Raw genomic sequence first — 22,275 nt, forward strand, 5'->3', positions numbered from 1 at the left:
TACCTGTAGAGAAAGCAGCCGAGATAAAGATCCTGTCCAAGGAGGATCCGGTCCCCTTGGATTTGTTGCTGCGCTCGAACCTGGTCCAGCAAGAACTCTCTCGCATGAATATAAACAGCCTCTCATTATTGGATAAAACGGTGCAAGTCACACCACAAATAATGCGGATGCTGGGTGGATTGTTAGAAAGAGAAGTGACCAGAGATGACCCCGAGTGGACAGCAGCAGTGGCATCGCTGACAGTCAGTGAGAAGGTGAAGATCATGCCGTCCAGACGACAGCACGAAGAGAACGAAAGGGATTGTAGGACAATAGTTCAGCAACTAGTATCCTCAATACCCCAGGAGATTTTAACAAGTACTTCTTACGGACAGAAAGAACAGGGGAGCAGCAAGCGAAAGAAAACCGTCACCTTTGTAGACCGGGATAAAGAGGGTGAAGTTGTAGAACAAAATCTGCTGCAAGACTATTCGTCCGGGGAGAAGGATGATGAGAAGAACCAGCGATCACAAGATCAACACCCGGGACAAGGAAATTTGTCCGGGGAGTCTGAGATAAACAAGGAAATTCCTGATGAGAAACAGGACCGAGAGAACAAGGTTTTGTCCGGGGAGTTCAGATGGATGCGAAGAAAGCACAGACATGATCTGGAGGAGCGTGCAGTCTCCAGCACAACCTCTTCGACGGATGATGATTCCCGAAACTCAGGAATGGACACCTATTCAGACAGGAACTCGAGTTCGGGATCCGAGCTGTCAGAACTGGCGATACACACGCTACTAGTGGAAACTCGGGCGAGAGACCTGGACAGAGAGGTGTACCAGGATCCTGACAGTGATCGCTACCTAATACCAAGCGAAAGAGTCTTTGACAACGCAGCGGATGACTTAGAAACGATAGCGGTATCGAAACGTTCGATAAGCCTGTTGCCGCAGAAAGAGGTAGTCAGGACTGATCTTCAGCCGTTTCAGCAAGAAACACAACCGTTGGCGAAGATTTGGTGCGTTAAGATGGAAGAAGACACACATCAGCCCAACGAGCTGAACAGTCAGATGAGAGTCATGAAGACGTACTTGAAGGCGAGATACAGACTCTCGGACCTTCTAAGGGCGCAGAGAAATGATCGCATGACAAGCAACCTAAAAAGGTGGATAGAAAACGGTGCACCTGACAAAGGTGACCTAGAAGAAGATAGCTATAGGATCCTGAGACAATACTTCATGCAGAAGGAGGGGAGATTATATCTGAACAAGGACGGGATCGTGGCTTGCAGGAGAAGAGAAGAAGACAAGGTCTTATACAAATATAACGCGATAGTGTTGCCGCAACTATATCAGACAGAACTATTATTCAGGTCGCATGATCAGATGGGCCATCAAGGGATCGACAAAGTGTATCAGAGGATCCTGAAGCGCTTTGAGTGGCCTGGAATGAAAAAGACATGTGAGAAATGGGTAACAGCGTGCCTGTCATGCCAACAGGTCAAGGATCCAAGGAAATTACGATTTCCTTTACAATCGATTGAGTCGTCTGAATTCAACGAGGTGGTGCAGATAGATCACCAAAAGATATGCATGACAGACAGCGGTTATAACCAAGTCTTGGTCATGATAGATCACTTCACGAAGTATGCAGAGGCCGTGCCCTGCATAACAGCCTCGGCGGAAGAGACATGCGACCACCTGATCAACACGTGGATAGCAAGACATGGTTGTCCAATGACGTTTCAATCGGACAATGGAACGGCTTTCGTAGGAGAGCTTACGAAAGAGCTTATGAGACGCTCACAGGTCGCTCAGGCTCACTCCACGACATACCACCCTCAAACGAACGGTTTAGTGGAAAGACAGAATAGGACGTTAGTGTCGATGCTGAGAGTATATTGTTCCAGGTACATGACCGATTGGGACAGATACCTTCCGCAGGTGATGGGAGCTTATAATAGCACGCAACACTCCACCACTGGAGTCAGTCCACACATGATGCTAACTGGACACGAAAAGTCTTTACCCTTAACCTTCTTCTACCCAGAATATGAGGGAAAGAAAACGTCCCCACAGGTCTACGTGAGGGATGTGATCAGACGCCAACAGGAGTTGAACGACTTGTGTAGACGAAACACTCAGCAAGCACAGGCAAGGCAGAGGAAAAGATTCGACAAGAAAGCAGCTGGTGCAAAGGCTTACTCGGTGGGAGACTACGTTTGGGTATTTCAGAACGTTATACCACCGAAAGGGACAAAGAAGCTTCTGAAGAAGTGGAGGGGACCCTTCATGATTACAGAGGTGCACCAAGAGGGACGCTTTTATAGACTGAGTACTGGCCGAGCAGCCCACTACGAAAACATCAAGCCACACAATCCATCGACAGAAGACTGGTGTGTACCTGCAGACATGGAAGAAGGGGGTTATCTAATGATGGATCCTGCTTGTGAGGTCAATGAAAAAGGCACCAGGCAGAAGAACGATGGAAACGAAATCGTAGAGGATGGTACAGATACACCGCTGGACCTGGATCCAAACGAACAGATCGAAGCGGACGATGAGACCTTACCCTACGCAGAGGAAGATTGGCAGGATCCCGAACAGACAGAGGTTCCCAAGAACTTGGAACCAGATCTTCCGTTCACGATGCAGACTCGTCGGAAGGACGGGACGAGACCAAGAAAGAAGTACAATCCTTACGGTGACGACTTTGTAGTGGATAGGATAGATCTGAAGAAAGTAGTGGAGGAAGTAGTGGGTTTAGAAGAAATAACTGTGTCACAAGACATTGACATAGTCGATGATCATAACGATGAGTGGGTTGACGACTGGTCAAAACCCGAGGTAGAATTTGACGATGAGCAACAGCAGTCATATGAACAAGATCAGACGAACCTGCGCGTCTTAGAGTGGCTGAACGAAATGACATCAGACCCTAAAGAGACCAACGTTACGATTCAAGACGTAGATCGCGAAAGCGCGAAATACATTAAGACCGAACGAGAGGATCCTTCCTGGGCTGCCCAGGAAGGACAACTTCTCATTCCAGCTTCTAACCTTGACTTAATACCAGGTATGCGATCGACGGGGACGCCGATTGATAATTTTGTCCGGGGAGTGGGGGTAGGACTTACCCACACTGAAAACTTGATAATAAAAAAATTAAGAATAGCAAGAGAAACAGGAGAGTTAGAAGCAGAAACAGGCGAAGAACCTAAGAAACCTGACATAGGCAGGGTAGTTGAGTCATATTTTAACTTACCAAATGAATATTCAAGTAACATAATACAAACAGACAGTGATTTCATACTCACAAACAGAACATGTGCGATAGCAATCACCGCAGACATGAGTTTTAGGACGGCGCTAGCGGCAGATTTTAAGAGGGAATACAAAAACGTGGAATTCCTTTGGAAGCAAAGACCAGGGATAGGGGGCGTAGCAGCCTTACCTCCGGCGGTGTCGCAGATACCGGGAAAGTACTTGTGCTTCTTGGTAACGAGGGCGACGGAGAAGCAGCACGTGGACCCAGAAAACCTAGTCTTGTCTTTGACGAGGCTGAGGGACTTCCTTGTGGAAATGGACGTGAAGGAGCTTTCGCTTCCAGTGTACGATCCAAATAGAGGAAGACTGCATCCTCGGGAATTGTACGCGCTTGTACACGTGATATTCTCTGATACGAACATACAAGTATATCTACATAAGAAATATTACTTAAGTATAGGCTGAGTGATGTGCGAGAGGGTGTTAGGCCAAAGGACCAAGTTGCATGTAATATGTGATATGTGTGTTATGTTATGTTATGTTATGTGTTAGGTTATTAAGATCATGGGTAAGTAGGGGTTAGTGACCATGAACAACTAGATGACGATCTTGGGAATAGATCCAAAGTTTGGACTGTCCAATCTTAGGTCGAATTCCAAAATTTTAGAAACCAATTGATTTTAATAAATTTTAGGATAAATATCTTTTTATCTGAACTGTCTTTAAGCAAATTTTAACGATATATATTAAGGTGAAACTGACAGGTGTGACAGTCGTGATTCCTTTTCTAGATCCTGATTGATCATTTAATTGCTCACTTGAGTCAAAACTTGAGATCGAAATCAAATCAAACTTGGAAAGAACACTATGGACAATTTCAACCTGGATGAATTGATGGACCTAGCAGAGGCATATGTGGGACCGATGGTAGATGCGATCTATCGTTGGCTGATCGAACGAGACTTCGCTCTGGAGGACCCAGAGGTGGTCATGTTGCTGACCGCCCTGATCAACATCTTGGGGCACGACAACCGTGGGGACCGCCCCACGGAAGTCCTGTTGATGGCAGCATATGGAGAAAGAGGAGTACTAGACCGCCCGAACATGAGAGTGATGAGGTGGAGAAACGGGGCTCTCTCAGGGAGTGACTTGGCGAATGAGCCTGGATTGGGAAGTTCTAGGACATACCAACCAGGTGAGATGCCAATGCCCTCTAAGCCTAAACCTGGGCTGACGAGAATGCATCGGGAGATGAACAGCGAGGTAACCTCGTCTGGTTCACCACTGAGAGCAGCTGTGCCACCAAAAAGGGCGAAAGTAACACAGAAGGTTCAGACGAACCAAACCATACAAGATCTGGACGAGATGAACGATCAACTGAGGAGTACGAAGAAGGAGTTAGACGATATGACGAAGACCATGCTGGCGATGGAGGAAGACCGGGACATGTGGAGAAAGTTGTTTGAAGACTGCAACAAAAAGCAGGGTCAAGAGATCGAACGCTTAAGGCAGGAATACAAAGAGCGATCGGAGCAGGTGGCGTTGACAACGGCCGTGGAGAAAGTAATACCTGCAAGGGATATTCCTCGTGGGCAGTCCCCGATGGAGCTCTTGACGCCTCGAGAAATGAGTCAAACAACGGAGACACGACCTCCAATGGAGACAAATCGAGTAACGATCCCGGATCCTAGCGACACCTTGGGTGACCCCGTCGTAGAACAGACAGTGAGAAAACTGATAGAGAAAACTGGACGATTGGTCGCTAACAAGAATGCACCAGGTTCCGGGGTGACTGCACCCTATGGAACGATTGACGATACGGGCAGAGTACAACTCTCCCAGACAGTAATCAGACAAGGGATGAGTAACGTGACACCACTCATGGGGAACTCGAGAATCCCAGAGAGTAAAGTAAGGAAGATGCCAGCGAAGAAAGTGTCTCGTGTAATAGACGTGCAGAAGAATAATCAATTGAAGTATAATTTCACGGGAGTTCCGGAGACAGATCCGAGGGCCTGCTTCAATCGAGCTACCTGGAGCCCGGCTGTGAACCTGCAGCAACCACCACTCGGGACATCTCACCTGATATTGGGAGACAGCTTAGCCAGAGTGCTGTCGAATTTGAGGACCTCATGGGTCACCACGGTGATGGCCTTTGGAGGCGCGACGATTGCCCAATTATATCGCATGGTGGAGCTGATGAATCCAGGGAAGATACCCAATGTGATGATCTTAGTTGGGACGAATGATATCTCCAGAGGATCAGATGAGCAGGAAGCACTGTGGGAATCAATGATGGTGTGTTTGTTTACTACTCTCTGGCAGAAGTTCAGTTGCGCGGTACTGACCGTTTGCACGGTGCCAATGAACGCAAGAAGCCTGACAGCATCAGGAAGAAGGCACAACGAGGGAGTCATGAGATGGAACAACATCTTGAGAAACCTAGCAAATCGAAATGCCGGAAGAATGATCCTCACGGACATTGAACATGAATTGAGAGCCATGGATCAAGCCAGACTGACCACAGATGGCATCCACTTCGACAGTGTCGAAGGACAAGCTTGGTTGAATCGAGTCTTCCTAGAACGGTTGGATGAGCTGGAAGCAGAACTCTTTGACACAGGAGTGCTGAAGGAAGAGGGAACGGTGAGTGATACGGTGATCACCACCTTTGTGCCTCCTAACCTGGAAACACGCTTGGGTACGGTCCCAGCCGTCACAAATTACCGGCAACAAAGCTCCGGTGAACCAGGTCGAAGAACAGACGTACAAGATCGGTTGGGAGAAGCACCGATGATGAGGACAATTCATCCTAGGAAAAGGATAGGACCTGTCAACCAACCAATCGAGGAAGTAGCAGGCACATCCAGATCGGACACTAGATCGGAGACGACGAGTACCAGTCGAGAGGAGAGACCGAGCAGAGGCTCATTGATGTGGTCGCGATCCATACCGTCTCCTTGGCATATATACAAAGACGAACTAATGAAGCTGGACCTACAGAGAGTGAGCTTCATCGAAGATGCAAGGAGGATGCTGAATGGAGCGACGCTATCCGTCAGCAGATTGTACTCGATAACCGGCGTAGACTGGTTGATAGCCGCTAGCATAAATTTCAGCTCCACGACGGCCTTGAGATTTGCCGACTTGGAGGGACTGCCCTCCAACAACACAATAGGACCTGTGAATGCAAGACCGTTGCAAGATGTGAGATTGAACCATGATGAGAGGAATCGTGAAGAAAGGCCAGGAAGATTCCTGACGGCGAGAGCGCCGATTGGACAACACGTGAAGATATTTAGGCAATTGACGACACCACCTGGTCATGTGAAGGAGAGAGTGTACCCAAAACTAGTGAACCAAGATGGTGATGCCCAGAGATATGGCGGATTGACAGCGATAAAGAAAGATGAGACCATCTTCGCCGCCTACGACAAAGCAGAGATGAGAAAGGCCAAAATCATGGTAGTAGCGAATTCAGAGTTCGTGTACACCTCTAAGTCTTTGTTTTGGCCGGACGTCATAATGCTGGCCGCAGTTGACCTAGACCTATTGCAATCAGTGTCATTGGCTATAGGGGTACAAAGGCAGACAGAAATAAACCCGATAACGATTGTGTTTGCTGGCATCAATGACCATCTACACAGTAGAGGTTTTCTGAGCAGGCTCAGAGATCCTGCAACAGCAGAAAACGCAGTATGGCCAGCGATAAAAGACATCCTGGAGTCAATGGGTGAAGTGGTAGACGCGACAAAGGAGGGATCATTCAATAAAATGACGTTGAGAGTAGTATTTGCGTTGTCTCCGGGATATGCACATCTCCCGGGTGGACTGAAATTTGTGTATGCAATGGTAGCCTTACTTTCGGAGGGAAAATATGATGTGATCATATCAGCCCCGAATCGCATGATAGAAATGGAGAACCTGAGGCCACTTAAGGCTGAACTGCCTGCAGTATGGTCAGATATCTCAAACGCGATGAGAGGGTTCAAGGACCACGCGCTACACATGTTGGTGTTGGACGAAGTGCTGGGGTTGGAACTGTCCAACTTCAGTCGGCAACTCAAACTGAAACCAGGAATAGATGACGACCATCGAGTGATCACGGCGATGTCCAACGACTTGTGGTTCCGAGCAATGGAAGTGGCGAGTGAAGACACGAGAAGAAAGAATTCACTGGAGACGAGAGCTCATCTGGAAGCGATGGTGCTGAGAACCAAGCCGGAAGCAAACCAGTGGCTACACCTGAATCCGAGAGTAGCGGCACTGGGTGCAGATGCTTTTCAGCAAGGCCCAGTAATGATCACTAAGATACACGCCTACTTGTTGAAGGAGGTGAATCTGGCGGAAAATGCCGGAGAAAAGACAGCTGAGTTCGTGAACAGAATGTGTCAGATTACTCTGGAAACCTTCTGGACCCAGGAAGTGAAGGGACAGGAGGGATTTGAAAGGACAGACAGCATGCTAGAAGGGTTGGGAGCCGGATGGACCGCGTCCTTCTTGGCAAAAGTTTACCCGAAAGTCTCGCACTATTTGATAAAGGAATTCCTCCAAGCAGTAGTGAAAGTATCGATAGTGGAATTAATAGCCTTGTCCGTGACGTTCGGAGCGGAGAGTTTTGTAAAAGGACCGGCGATACTGCTTACGGATGGAATACAGAACCTGCGACTAGATGGACTTCTGACACTGATCGCAATAACCCACGGAAACTTGGGAGGACTGATGAAACTGGCACGTTGTCCAGAGCAGATGAAAGAGAGAGTGAGGAATCTGGATATGAAGAAATCCACAGACTCGTGGAACAAAATAAGAGACCTGAGACACACTCTTATCCAGTATCTCTTGCAGCAGAATCGCTTTGGAACCGGAGAAGACGAGACAATTGAAAGAGAGGAAGATGTTAGACGACATGTTGGAGGCATGCCGCTGTTAACAGATTTGAGCTTAGCTATGAGAATCGATCCCTTGGCGCTGATCAGAGGAGTCACGGAGTTCGTGACAGTGATCTATGGACCAGCAGTCACCTTTGCGTTCCCTGACGTTAAAGTGGAAGCATATAGGAGGTCGGTGTTGCAACTGAACCTCATATCGGCAGTGGACGGTAGTACACTGAACTGGTGTGAGCAGCACGCATTGCGAGAGCTCATGAGTGAAGATCTGTTATTTGCGAAAATATCGGAGCCAGAGATGACAGTCATCAATTTTGACGATCACTTCTGTGACCGCATGGGAGAAGTAGAAAGAGGGCACATCGAGGTGTTCCAAAGCTTTGGAATCTGAGGCCCTATGACAAAACGAATGGTGAAATGACCAGAGTGCCTCGTCTCACAGCAGCCTATCACAAAGTGAGAGAAGAGACGAAGGAGTGGGGCGATTACAAGAAGCTACCGGAAGCAATCCCTGAATTCCCTCTGATAAGAAGGATGCTGCTCGGAGCAGTCTCCGTAGTACAAACTCCTAGATTGAGAGCATTCGAAGCCAATGAAAGGAGAGTAGGGAATTTCTCGGTGACGATGGATCCATGCTTCGTAGGGAGAAATGCCGCCGTGTTACAGTACACACGATTCGCATACACGGATCAAGCGACGAGAAGGAGAATAAGCAACGCCGGTACTCCCAAGCCTGGAAGATTTGATGAGGAATGGAGGGAACTAGGCTTAACTCCGATAAGAATGAGAGGCAGGACAGAATTGCCTGAAGCCTCATTAATCCTGACCAGTGTGAAAAAGGAGATGAAAGTGGGAGGAATATTGCAGACGAGAACCTTCCTAGCACCCTTCGGTTGCGAAGAAATCAAAGTGGTCCATGGAGAAGAGGAAGATAAATCAGCCGGTACATTGCTCATACCGAGATTCCAGGAAGAAGCTGACAATGACGAACAAGGACCATCGAGCTCGAACAAGGACAAGTCAGAAGGAGATGACGGACAGGGTGGAAGCCGTCAGACGGAAGAACCCATGCAACAAGATCAAGCTGGTGGGGAAGACGACAGGGCATCGACAGGAGGAACATCCAGCCTGGATTTCAATATCTTCAGTGATCTTGAGAATAATGCAGACACGTTGGAAACGACTGAGCCAGCGGATGAAGGCATCTCGACACTGGAACCTCCGTCAGCCTTTGAGGAAATGAAACGGAATTTGCCGGAGAGCAGCTCTCCTGGCAATTCAAGAAATAACGACCAGAGAATCCTTATGGAATCACCTCGAAGGAGAAGAATAGAGGCCTCAGCCAGAGTACCTTTCTTGGGAACGCTGCCCGAAGAAGAATGGGAAGTACATCACCGAGACCACGAGAGTAGGACGGGATGTAAGCTGGACAGAGTGGCGTTCATGGAAGAAGTCTGGACTGTGATTCAGAGCTATGGGACCCAGTCCATTCTCAAAACAGGTCTCAATCAACCCTTGATGAGAGAAGTACTTGACAAGCTTGATGAGTGTGAAGGGAGACTGAGTGAGTTATTGATCGACTCAGCCACTGATGAGAGTGAAGCGAATTCTCCCATCAAGATGACACCGCAGGACAATGAAGGAGAGGTGGTGTACCTGTCAAGGACCAGGAGAGGAACGATGCGATCAAAAATGGTGATTGATAAAATCAATGCGATGAAAATGAAGTTAGGCAGCAGAGTGATGCCGAGGAGAATTGGAAAGACGAAAGTGGATTCAGAAATATCGATGAAAGCTGGTAACTCAGCGAAAAGAAAGCGAGTCGAAGAAGTTATGGATTTGGGGCAAGGTGATTATCAATTGTCCGGCACAGATAGAATATTAACTGATATAGCGATGGTGCCACCCATTCTGATGGCAGGGATAAAATCAACCGGTTATAAATCCAAAAGGAGTGACCGCACTCTGACTGGAGCAACTTTAGAAATGGAAATACTCAGTCAATGTGGAGAGAGTAAAATGAGGGACTTCAAACCATCTCCCATGAATCATGGAAAAGGAAGTGTTGCAGGACAACTGACACCAGTGGAATACAACCGACTAACAGTGTCGGAGACAGTGTCGATAGATGAACCCACCGGTGGATACATGGAGATGTTGGAATACCGGAACTCGGCTAGAGGGTATGTAATGGCCCTGGAAGACGAAAAAGCCATGGAGGGTTATCTGGAAATGATGTTGCAAGGCACCACCCTCAAGCAGACGGCGTATGGAACTTTGGCGTCGTCTGACGTAGAGGCGGAGACGATCGAGCAGTTAGTGAGCCTTCCATGGAAAGCAGTAGTATTGAGGTATTTCGAAGAAGAAATGAGGACTACGCCAAGAATACATGCTCTCGTGGCAGTACCTTACGTAAGGACAGAATTGCAACTCAGGCTCGCCTGGTGCATGATGGGACTGACTCGCGAAGAATATGATTCAGAAGAAAGGAAGAGATCAAAGGAGGAAAAAGTTTTCCTTATGACGAATCTGAGGGATCTGATAGTCCAGGAGGGAGCAGCAGTAGCGTGTGCAAAGCGGAGAGACGCTCTCTGTTTCATTCGATTCCTGATAGAGCAGATTTCAGTACCTGCATTAAACACTTGTGTTAAAATGTTGAGGGAAGGCGATGAGCGAACGAAAGCCATGTTCTTACTAGCAATGCTGGATATGCAGCAAAGTAAACCGATGAGGGTGAACATGAAAGAACCTGAAGAATTGGAACCCATGAAAAAGATAGACGAGATCAGGAGATTCTCAAACAAGGAGTTGAGGCTCACTAAAGAATCTATGGGAGCATTGCCGAGATCCAGCGAATACTGTGGACCGATCAAGAAGAAGTCATATAGCTATGTGTCCGGGATTATAGGGATAGCATACAATCCTTTCCTGAGTGAAGACATACGCGATTGCTTCTTTGATTATGAGCAGGCGGTGTTACTAAGATTCTGGACGTCCAGAATTGTGACGACTAAGAGCGTTAACAATCCACAGGCCAAATTGGGATTGGTCTTGGAAGAAGAGGTGACTGCACCTTCAGTACCAAAATCCGACAAGAGAGTGGAATTTGGGTTGGGATTCTCAGATGAATTACTGAGAACGAGCTTGATGGCAGTGTGGGAATTGATGAAGCCATCATGGTGTCCTAGTCCCAACGCTGACTCAATATTACGGGCGACACAAGACATACAGAGGGAACTGAATGCGGACTGTAACCTGCGTGACCTCAACATCATATATAATGTGATGATAACAGCCTCTAAGAGCAACGGAGAAGATAAAATGGAGTTGCCTGGCTGGGGACCAGAAGACTGGGTCAAACGTGGCAGCTGTCTGGCGGAAGTCTGTGGACTAGAGGGTCACGTCTGTGGAAGTCTAGACTGTGTGAAAACCCTGGAGAAACAACACAAGCAGTTGACAGTATTGTTTGGAAATGTAGTGATGAAAGCGAGAACGGAAACGGAACTGATAGCAGATTGCCATGGAGGAGCCGATGTGAATCTAGTGACAGCACTGGGATTCTACAGCATGTTTGGTTCTTTAGAGTCACTATTGAATCTAGAACAGAAACATGAGATGGTCACAGCCATCAGCGTAGAAGTATTCCCAGGAGTTCTGCAGACTGAGCAGAAGTATATAGGAAAATGGAGGGAGGCAATCGAAACAGAGATGAACATCAGACACAGCGAAACTTATTGTAGACCATCAGGAGCACGATATTTGGTGGGTTCAACGTTGGCTCCAATGTGCAAGAGCAGATACCCTGTACATTTCGTGGCTGTGGACGTGAAGAGTACAAGAACGGTCGTGGATCAAGCTTTCTCAGTGCCAAAGTGTGTGAGATTGGCGAGAATGTCTGAAAAGTCTAACGAGTTACTATGTAAGATGTTCTCAGCAGTCCCAGAGAGAACCAAAGAGGAGTTGGAGTCAATACTGGGAAAGAAGTTCATGGGATATGTGAGCGGGAACTTCAGTGACTTTGAAAAACAGAAACAGAGAGGATCAACTGTCACAGATTACAATGCAGTAGATGAGAATGATGAGATCCACCGAGTGATGATGGAAGTGGAACCATTGCTGGAAGCTTCGGGAAAACGGAATTGGAGGAGCATCATGTTGACACATGACGAGTTTCCTTGCCACTGCTTGCTGCAGACCTGGTGGTATCCCAAGCGTAGTAATCTGGTGTTGATCTGGGACTCTGGAGAGCTGCTCTCCATGGGTTTACCAGATTCATCACAGCCCATAACAATAGTGATAGTGGGAGTTATAATGGCGATATGATGGCTGGAAGCTCATGTGAGAGAAAATAATAGACAGGAGGCACCGACGAGAGAACAATTGCAGAAATTAGATTGTCTAAAAGATTTAGATCTTTTTGAGACAATGTGCAAAGTTCTAAACATTCCAATGGAAGTGAAGAAGATATGGGCAAGAAAACGATTGATGCCATGGTTCAGAGCTAACATGACTGCATGGTTGTACGAGTATGCGAAAAAGCACATGTCGAAGCATGGCAGAGTATACAGTGAATATCAGCTGGACATTGGGGCAGGAGCTTTCAAGCGAGCTTTCGTGACCCATCGGAATGCAGTGACCACCGCTGTGAAAAGAATTTCCAGGACGAGCGAGCGTAGTGGAAATGAGAAGGCAGAGATGCTGAAAGAAGATTTGGAGAGAAACGTGACGTTGTGTCTCCACAACAGCTTCTGTAGAAACAGAGAATCAAACGTGGATCCCCTACCTTGCTGTAAACAGAGGGTGGAAGAGCAGAAGTGTTGGAGGACGGCTTCCAACAGCGTCAGGATAGTCAATGACGTGCTACAAGACACGGAAACCGAAAGTGCGGAGTCAGTGTCACAGGAGGAGGAAATGGAGCATTGACGAATGGTCGAGAAAACAAGAGGCAGCAAGAAAGAAAATTAGAAGAATTTAGAAGTTTTAGAACTTCTAAACGACGAAAAAAGAAGAGAACAAAGGGATGATGAAGAAAAGTCAAAACTCAGAATTGTTTTATGTGTGTGAAAAACTCAAGTGAGAAACCAAGCAACCAAGTTGTAATTGAAAACTGAAACATTTTGTTGAGTTTTGAAATTGTTGCATTTATAAATTTGCATTTTGATTTTAACAGAAGTGGCTTTAGAGACACTTATTATTTATTTAGAAAGGCTTGAGGGAAGAATATATTTAAATATTCCAGCCTGCATGATTGTTTTTAATCACTTAGGAAGACTGGTCACTTTGTGGTGACATGAAAAACTTGAGTAACTTCTTGAGGAGGGAGGTTGTTGCATTGTTCTTTCTAACCACAAGGTTTCTTGGTTTTAATATTCAGGACAATAAACAAGCAAGATTTCCGAAGGGAAGGAGCATAGTAGGATAATTTTAGCTTGTTGGTTGGCAGGACTGTCCTGCAAGCCAACACCTTTTAAATCTAGGAGAAAAAGCTTTAATCGGGACATTGACACTGGAAGTCAGAAAATATGTTTTATCTTAAGTCATATCCTCAGAGTGCAGATTAATGAGAGAATTTGAAGGCTATAGTGATGTAGTATGATGCCATTTATATTCTGCAGTGAGTCGATGTGACGTAGATAAAGGTAATTTCGTGCATTTTGTAAATTCTGTTCGATGACACTGTAACCATTTTACGAACATAGTGCGATTCAATGAGGACATTGACCGGACTGTCCGGGGAGTATGTGACATTCGACCAGAATGGCCAAAATGCAATTTATGCAGACTTCGAATTTTTAGCAGTAGGCCTTCCGAGTTGATGATTTCGAAGGATTAACGACGTTATTCGGATGATTGGCAGAACGGTGAAGGTCAGGATATTCCCGTATTTTAAAATTTTAAATTTTCGAAGTGATGACGTAATATTTCTGAGAAGCGTCAGAAGCGGCCATTTTTAGAAAAAGAACTAAGAAAAACAGAACAACTTTATCTGTGATTGCGAACAGAACGAAAATCGAGATTAAAGAAAAACGACAACGAACTACAATAGCAGAGAACGTTCCAAGTTGCAACTATTGTGCTGCTACAATAGTTGCAAGGCCGCTGCCAACAACGGTGAAGGGTGAGAACCAGCCTTCCGGATTGGCGTGAAATTGAACTTAAGGAGCTTGATTCACTGGATTCAAGAATCCGGAAGGGTTTCGGGACTGGAACTTTTAGCCTTTTATATAAACTTTTAGCTTCTTGTCATGTCCTGAATTGAATTTAATTAACAACTGGATTCATTTTGATAAGGATGAGAAGCTAGGAGTTGGGGGGAAATGGTTGATCCATCTTCGATGGAGATGATGGTTTTTATCTACTGAACAAAAACAATAGTAATATAATAAGTAGTAGCCCTGTTTTTAGGAGTGACCTCGTGGTCTGGGGATACTGAGACCCAGCCATGAGCTCACTATTTTTGCATGTAATTCAGTTAATTTGAGCGTTCTGGTCGAAGCCGGAGAGCAGTAACGTTTTTGTCGACCCGATGTAAGAAAGAACACCGAAAAGTACTGGCTTGGTAGAGACGATGAATAACATGCAAAGCTCTGTTTAGACGCTAGCCAATCGTCTTAAGACTTAGTTTTGTTATCCGTCGATATGTATCTTCCGGGCGAATGTTACACAAGATAGTCGTCCATATAAAACTTCTGGACAACGGCTGAAGCGGCTTCGGGGCATTCAGCTTGATTATCAGAAGCAGTTTTTTGTAGCGCGAAATTCGCACAAGTTGGTGAATCACGAGCGCCAAAAATATGACGGGTGTATTGGTGAACCACCACACTTGAAGTGGGGTCCTCCCGCCACAAAAAACGGAGAGACGGTTGATCTCGCGCAAGTACTCTAACTTGTAAGAACATACCTTCTATGTCCGCTGAGACGGCGTACTTGTGTTGACGGAACCTCAACAGTACAAAAATAAGATTTTGACGGAGATCCGGGCCAACCAAGAGAGATCTATTTAAGGAAGTGCCATGAAATTTGGATGCTCCATTGAGCACACGGCGCACCTTGCCGGGTTTGTTCGCGTTCAAAACCGGATGGTGTGGAAGATACCACTCACGTTCGGCTCGTGAGCTGGGATCGTGCGGGTTGACGGTTATGACATATCCTTTACTTATATCTTCTCTGATTGTTTCGGTATACTTCTCGCGAAGTAACGGATCTTTATCTAATCTTTTCTCTAACGACTTTAATTGGGCTAATGAAGAATAATAATTGTTAGGCAAGCTAACATCATTATCACTCCACAGCATCGGTACAGTGTAACGCTCACCATCGTGAACGGTTTCAGTTTTTAGGATCGACAAAGCACGCTTGTCTGCGGCGGAACGGGCATCTACTTGCTTGAACGCACCATACGACTCTAACTCATACCAAGTTTTGATTTGGTCGGTCAGAGAAGTATCGTCCGTAACGCAGTTAAAGGAAGAAGAATTTAAGGACGAACGATCAGGAGACGGACCACTAATGACCCAACCTATCGGAAGTCGGACGGCGCACGGTGAGTCAAGTTCATCTCCGAAGACATGTTCGAGGGGTCTTATCGCATGATAGAAGTCCTGTCCTATAACTATCTCAATCTCTTTGTAATTATACGCAGTCGTCTTTAACGGGGCTAGTTGCGGGTATTTGACCTGCAATTCGGAAACTTTTATAACATCGGGTCCTATATACATGTTGTGCTTAACGAAAGCGACAAACGAAAACGAAAATTCACTTTCATTGGGCTTTGCGAAAATTTTCAAGTGAACTCAAGTTTTAGATACCTTGGCTGAGTTAAAACCATCGGTCGTAACATTTACGGGCGTGCCAACTAATTTCAGACGTTCAACGAGTGCCGCGGAAACCCAAGAATGAGTGGAACCGGTGTCACAAAGTGCTAGTGCATTCGAATTTTCCGAACCAGAGGACACATCTACCAACGCAACGGGAAGAATACCTTTTGCAGTTCCCTCACAAGGTTTAACACAAGCTGCGTTATTTGCAGAAGTAGTGTTTGTATTAGTTTGAGTCGATGGTGATCGGTCAGCCTCTTTGGGCGGGAAAACTTTCTCGGCTCCATGAAGAAGCACATTGTGAGTGTTCTCACAGTCCTGTTTTGGGCATTTTCTTGCCTTTTGGCACTTTCAGAAGGTATGGTTGCCTTGTAAACAAGAAAAACAGAGCTTTTGTTCTGCTACATATTTAGCCATTTGTGTTGCGTTTTTCTCTTTGAACACGGAACAGTTCCAGAGTGCATGCTGCCCTTTGCATAGCGAGCATGGAGGAAACCTTGTCTTTTCTCTACTTTTCTCATCCTTAGAACTTACCTTAGTGTTACCTGCAAGCACTTTTGTAACTACTTTTTGTTTAACTGGTTCTTCAGACTTACCCTTAGAATTGATCGTTTTCAGCCTCTCATGACCCTCCGCTTTTTCTTTGAGCCATTCATTGAAATCTAGCAGAGTTGGTCTATGCCATTGGCGTCTTACGGTTTGCATCGACCATGCCTCCTTAAGGTTCGGGGGAAGCTTACTCACAGCCTGATTCAGTAAGTTAACACTTTTCAGGTCGTCGTTAAAAGACAGAGACTTGAATACGGCAACAAGTCCAGAAATTGCAGAGGAAAATCCAATTACATTTTCCGAGTTATGCATTTTCAGCGGCGGAAACTTACTCAATTTATCTAGGTGAGCCCCTACTACAGCATGCGGCTGCCCGAATTTTCTTTGAAAGTTGCTAATGCGTCTTTATATAGTACTCCGCTATAGCTGTACTCAGCGATTGCGGATTTTGCTTTACCCACTACGAGCGTTTTCAGATAGGTAAGCTTTTCATCGTCACTGAGTATGGCTGAATCGACCGTCGATGTGAATTGCCCAAACCACTCATGCCAATTAAGTGGGTTGCCATCGAACTGGGTCAGCTTCCACTCAGGGAGATGATCTTTTTGGCTGTGCATGAGTATATTAACCAACTCTCGTGTCAAAAGTGGACGCTCGACGTCTGCACCAGGTGAATTACCGGGAGTTGGCTCTGTGTAATTCGAAGAGTTACCGTGACAATCAGGAACGAACGGTTGATTAGCATGTGAAAAGTTTTCAGGCTGCGCAAAGAACACAGTCCCTCCACTTGTATAAGGAACAAAATTATTCGTAGGAACAATCGGAGTTACTGCGGAAAAAACAGTTGTCGAAGGAACGTAGTGCTGTTGAGTTGACATTAAAGGGGTAGCAACAGCTGGTCTCCACAAATTACTATAAGGGTTGTAGTGGTCACTTGAAAAGTTATAACTACTAACGGGAACACCCATATGTTGTTCTGATGGGGCTACAGGTGCTTGGTAGCCAGCTACTACTGATCTTGCAGTGTGATGACTTAAAGAAACATGATTAACTGCTGTTGATGCAGGAACAAACGGTGTTACACCAGAAGGAACTTCTGCAGATGATGGCGGAGCAAAATAGTTTTCAGAAGTTACCGGGACTACTGAACCTGTGTTTGGATTGCCTAGCACCGGATGAGTGGACAAAAAAGTTTGCTGAGGCAAATTATTAGAAACAGGTTGAATGACCTGCTGTAACCCTACTGGATTGTTAACGGAAACCTGCGATCGGACCAAATTCGACAAATTATGATGTTGTCCGTGAATGTGGTTACTGTAATACAATCCCGGATCACTAGAAGCTGCGTGGCCGTTATTCACGCCTGTAAAACTTGATGAGACCAAGTAATTTGTTGATGCAGGATAAGTTGCCTCAGGAGCTGTTGAACGAACGTGCTGCTCTTGATTGGGAACTACAACAGCATCAGGCTGATTGTGGTCGACAGATTCTACCCAGTGACGCGTACGATCCTTTTCGTCTATTGATAGTTGTGGAGAGATTCGAGTTAAACCACTTTCCTCAGCATTCTCACTGATTTCCGACAACTCATCTTCTAACTCAAGCCCTTTCAACTCAATTTCTGCCAGTTTTTTCCTGTGTTCCTCAGCCAATTCTTCCAACTCTAAACGGCTTTGTTGTTCTTTCAGTCTTAATGATACCTTTGCCTGCCTCTCAAGTTCCTCTTGTTGTTTCTTTAAAATCATTAATTCGCGCTTTTTCTCAGAAAGTGTTTTCGACGGAGCGGCGGTATAACTAGATTTCTGAGAGCCCGATTGCTGATGTCGGCTGCTTCGATGCGACAACTTAGAGCGGGTATCTGTTTTATGCGACCGGGGCTTTTCACTTTTTTCAGAATGATGAGAAACTTTTGAGCTGCTATCAATTTTGTCCGGCTCTGTTACTGCCTCAAAACTTGTTTTATATGTGATAGCTTCCTGCAAAACTTTATGGTTGCTTTGAGTCAACTTATGAAGCCACATATCCTGTGCCGGTATCAATTCGTCGGGATTGGCACTTTTTGCAGCCATATCAATCAACTCAGTATTTATCTCGACCGCTTGCTCTATATAGTTCCTACATTTTTCAATATAAGTATCAATTTTTGAGCAACGACTCTGACTCTCTATGTATTCTAAAATTATCTCGTGGCATTTACAAAGTTCGTTTTCGAGAGTGCAACGTTTCTCAAACAACTTCTTAATTTTCTTCTGAAACTTAACTTCCATGCTTAATAATTTCAGAAATAAACGACTCTCAGAACATACTGTATTTTCACTCAAGTAAATCCACAAACTTTTACCTGGCGTTAAAGTTAAAGCTTAAACTGGGCTTTGTGAAACAAGTCTTTTTCACGCGCTTTTGGGACGGTGCGGATAGTATACGGAGCGCGTGATCCAAGAAACTAGCTCCTAGAATGAATACCATACACTCAAGAGACCTATGCGTCGGCTACGTTACGCTAAAGTACCAATGGGGTGGGGAAATTAAGTAGGTAGGTTGAACTCCAACAACGCACACGGAGTAAACCTGAGGATGAAAGAATTCAACTTAACTCACTTAATATCACCGTACTTGACCACTTAACATTAGTGTCGCGCAACGAAGTCAATAATCGGACGGGCTGAAACGGCTTATATTTACTTGAAGCGAACTGGCTCACAGTTTCATCAATGTGGGCGGGGGAGCAGGCAAATTGGTTAAGTTCCAACAACACACGCGGAAAAAACCTGAGGATGAAAAAACTCAACTTAATTTGCCTGATATTTCGCTACCAGACTACTTACAATAAGGTTGGTGTCATGTTACAGCACAGTTTCGCAGAATTATGGGGACGTTTTAACGAATTTTTTGGCGATTTTTTACTTTTTTCCCAAAATTTTTCGAAAACGTTGGTCAGCAGGTTCGAGTCGTAAACCAATCCAAAAAACTAGTCTAGTACCCCTTGTCTATGATCCGATTTTTTGGATTTTCAATCCGCTCACAATTACCCAAAAATTTGTGGTATCGGGAAAATTACCACTTGTAGCTTGCTTTGAGTTGGGATACACAATAAGACACCGTATGTAATTTTATTGCACAAAAAAGTTTATAGATGAGTCTTACAGTTTTTTGACGATTTTGGAGATTTTCGGCACCGGAAGAAGTTTCTCTCTCACGAGTCGGAACAACTGCACTCACGAGCCTAGCAGCTACACTCACAAGTAGATCCGACCCAACTGTGCTGAAGAGTCTGAACACGTGAACTCACAGAGTCTTCAATCCACGTAACCTGAAGTGCTCTCTGAAGTGCTGTCTCGTTCACCTGTACAACTGCACCCACAGAGTCTTCAACTCACAATAACACCTGAAGTGCTGTCTCGTTCGCCTGTTTGGGGAGTCAATAGTTTCACTGCTTTGGTTAACTTACACCGTCGCACATCAACTGGCAATGGTAATACCTGCTTCACTTCGGTTAACTGACACCACCGCGAATCAACAAGTAATGGTAATATCTGCCAAATAGGGATCGGTAGCGGCTTAATTCAACCTGGGTGACGCCGTCGCATATCAACCGGCAGTGGTAATATCTGCTGAGTAGTGATCGATATCGGGTCTTCACGAACACTAATTGCAACGAATACACTAACAAATTTTCAAAGGTTCTAATTTGTGTTTAACCTTTTGCTCCCCCACTACCAACGAGGCTTATAGCGTATGAAAATACGAATACGAGCAATAATTCTGGGGAAACACAAAAAAAGTGTCCCTTGTGGGGCGCCAAAATGTGCGCGTCAATCTCCAAGATTATAAAAAAAAAACGGTTTTTAAACACTTTAATTAATGAGTATTTTCTCGGCAAAATAACTCCGGAAATTTGAAAATATAAGGATAATTTATAATGTTTAACAAGCTTTATCATCGGTAACATCGGCCACAATAAACTGCATAACTCAAAGCAAGCTGCAAAAATGGCCAGTATTTGTCCTTGAGACAAACTGCTCTTTTTAAAGGTCAGCCTTAACCAAGGCTGAACCAAATTAGAGCGAAAAGACGGTTAAAATGGGTTTTGGGGGGACCGAACCTGGTTACGGAGCATCCCATCAAGTTCGGTGCGCATTCGAGTTCTAGAAAGGAAATGACCTAGGCGGGATTCGAACCGGCGCCGAAACCGCCGGGACGCACCATGTATACGCTCGGCTACTGTCCCTATATGCAAAACAAATGAAACCCTACTAAATTTGCTAAAATTCTAAGCAAGTTTTATGCTCATCATTTTTCACCTAAATTTAACCCAACTTGAAGTCCCGTCGGCCTGTTGTCCTAGACCCAGGAAAAAGCGCACGGACTGTTCGATTGACCATACCTTTTTGTGCCAGGTGCGTTGATTGATGGCGAGAAGTGACACCAGCGTAGCCCCCGTGCCAGCCCCCACCACTGTGATCTTGGACTGGTTGCCTCGGAACGAGTGGATGTTCTCGTGCACCCACTCCAGCGCCATCTTCACATCATACAGGGCCACGTTGCCTGTGAACAGAAGTTTAATATGCAATGGATATGATGTAATTTAGGTTTTGAATTACGTAATTGATGGTAACTCAATTTGCGTTGAGTGTGAGTCATAATCGTTCCCTGTGTGACCAACAGTCGCTCTCAAAAATGTGTTAGACCTGTTGTTCCGACTTTTTTTCTAAAAAAAACTTTAGTTTCAATTACACCTATATAATTCTTACTCTTTTGATGATGGTATAGTCCAATCTAGGGCGTTGTATAAAGTGCAAGTTAGTAGAAACTAGCTCCAGCTAGCAATTGTTAATTTTACTTGTAAATTAGAATAGTTTCAGTTTTATGATGGGAATGGGGTGTTGAGACGAGATGTCTGAGATGATTTTTCTGAGGCTTCTCTGAAAATCAGAATTACTTTGTTCAATAAAATTTTTTCATGAGAGATATTTTTGATACTTGTTTTACTTGAAATGACATTATGTTATGGAAATTTTAAATTAAATGTCTAAGGGAACTTCAGACTGGGATCTTTTTTCGGGACTTTGATGAATTTTTCTGATATGATTGTTCATGTTGACATAGACTGTATGGGCTGAACGTGTTTTATTTTCAGAATATGTTCATTTTTAACATAGGGCCTTTTCAATCGATGATTTTCTAAATCAACATTCTGCCGGGGATTTGCTTGAAGAGTTATCTGGAAATGGGTATTATTTGGCTAACGGCGGTCTCAGAACTGGAATTGAAGATAAATTGATTAATTATATAAACAGGAGAATGTTTGAGTTTGGATCTATACTAGAAACAATTTACTATTAATATCGTTCCGTTTGTTGAAAATGGGGAGGAACTTTGTATTCGGAGGAGTTTTAGTTTTTTACTTCAAAATTTTGTTCTCCACGCAAAATGAGGAACCACAAATAATCAGCGGACTGATTTTTCGTCTAATTTCGAGCGAGCGAGCAGGCTTACATTAGCTTATTTATGCTTAATTTAAACCTTGAAAATATCAAGTGAAATTTTTTTCAAGTGAAATTAGTTTTTGGATTTCTAGAATTTTTTTTTAAGCTTGAAAAACTTAAACTTTTTTTACGAGTTTTTTTCGTGGTTTTTAGCTAATTTTTTCTACAAAAACTGTCGCATATCCCTAAATTCTAGTTTTTCGTTCAGATTCTTCTATCACACCATGAAGAAAAATGACACTAATTTGAAAAAAAAAATTGAAAAAAAAAACTACCTATAAAAGCC

The 22,275-nt window shown here is 44.8% G+C and overlaps 1 protein-coding gene across 5 annotated transcripts in view; it reads right to left on the reverse strand.

Moving 5' to 3' along the window:
• The window catches only part of LOC134854290 (acetylcholinesterase-like), a 102,570-nt gene that overhangs the window by 46,777 nt on the left and 33,518 nt on the right, over nt 1-22,275 (reverse strand). For all 5 annotated transcript variants that reach the window (XM_063870484.1, XM_063870485.1, XM_063870487.1 and 2 more), the window contains one exon: nt 20,888-21,048. In XM_063870484.1, coding sequence (XP_063726554.1) covers nt 20,888-21,048 — 161 coding nt within the window. The remainder of the gene's footprint in view (nt 1-20,887; nt 21,049-22,275) is intronic.

This window comes from Symsagittifera roscoffensis, chromosome 9 (genome assembly GCF_963678635.1).
Source record: "Symsagittifera roscoffensis chromosome 9, txSymRosc1.1, whole genome shotgun sequence".
NCBI classification, from domain to species: domain Eukaryota; kingdom Metazoa; phylum Xenacoelomorpha; order Acoela; family Convolutidae; genus Symsagittifera; species Symsagittifera roscoffensis.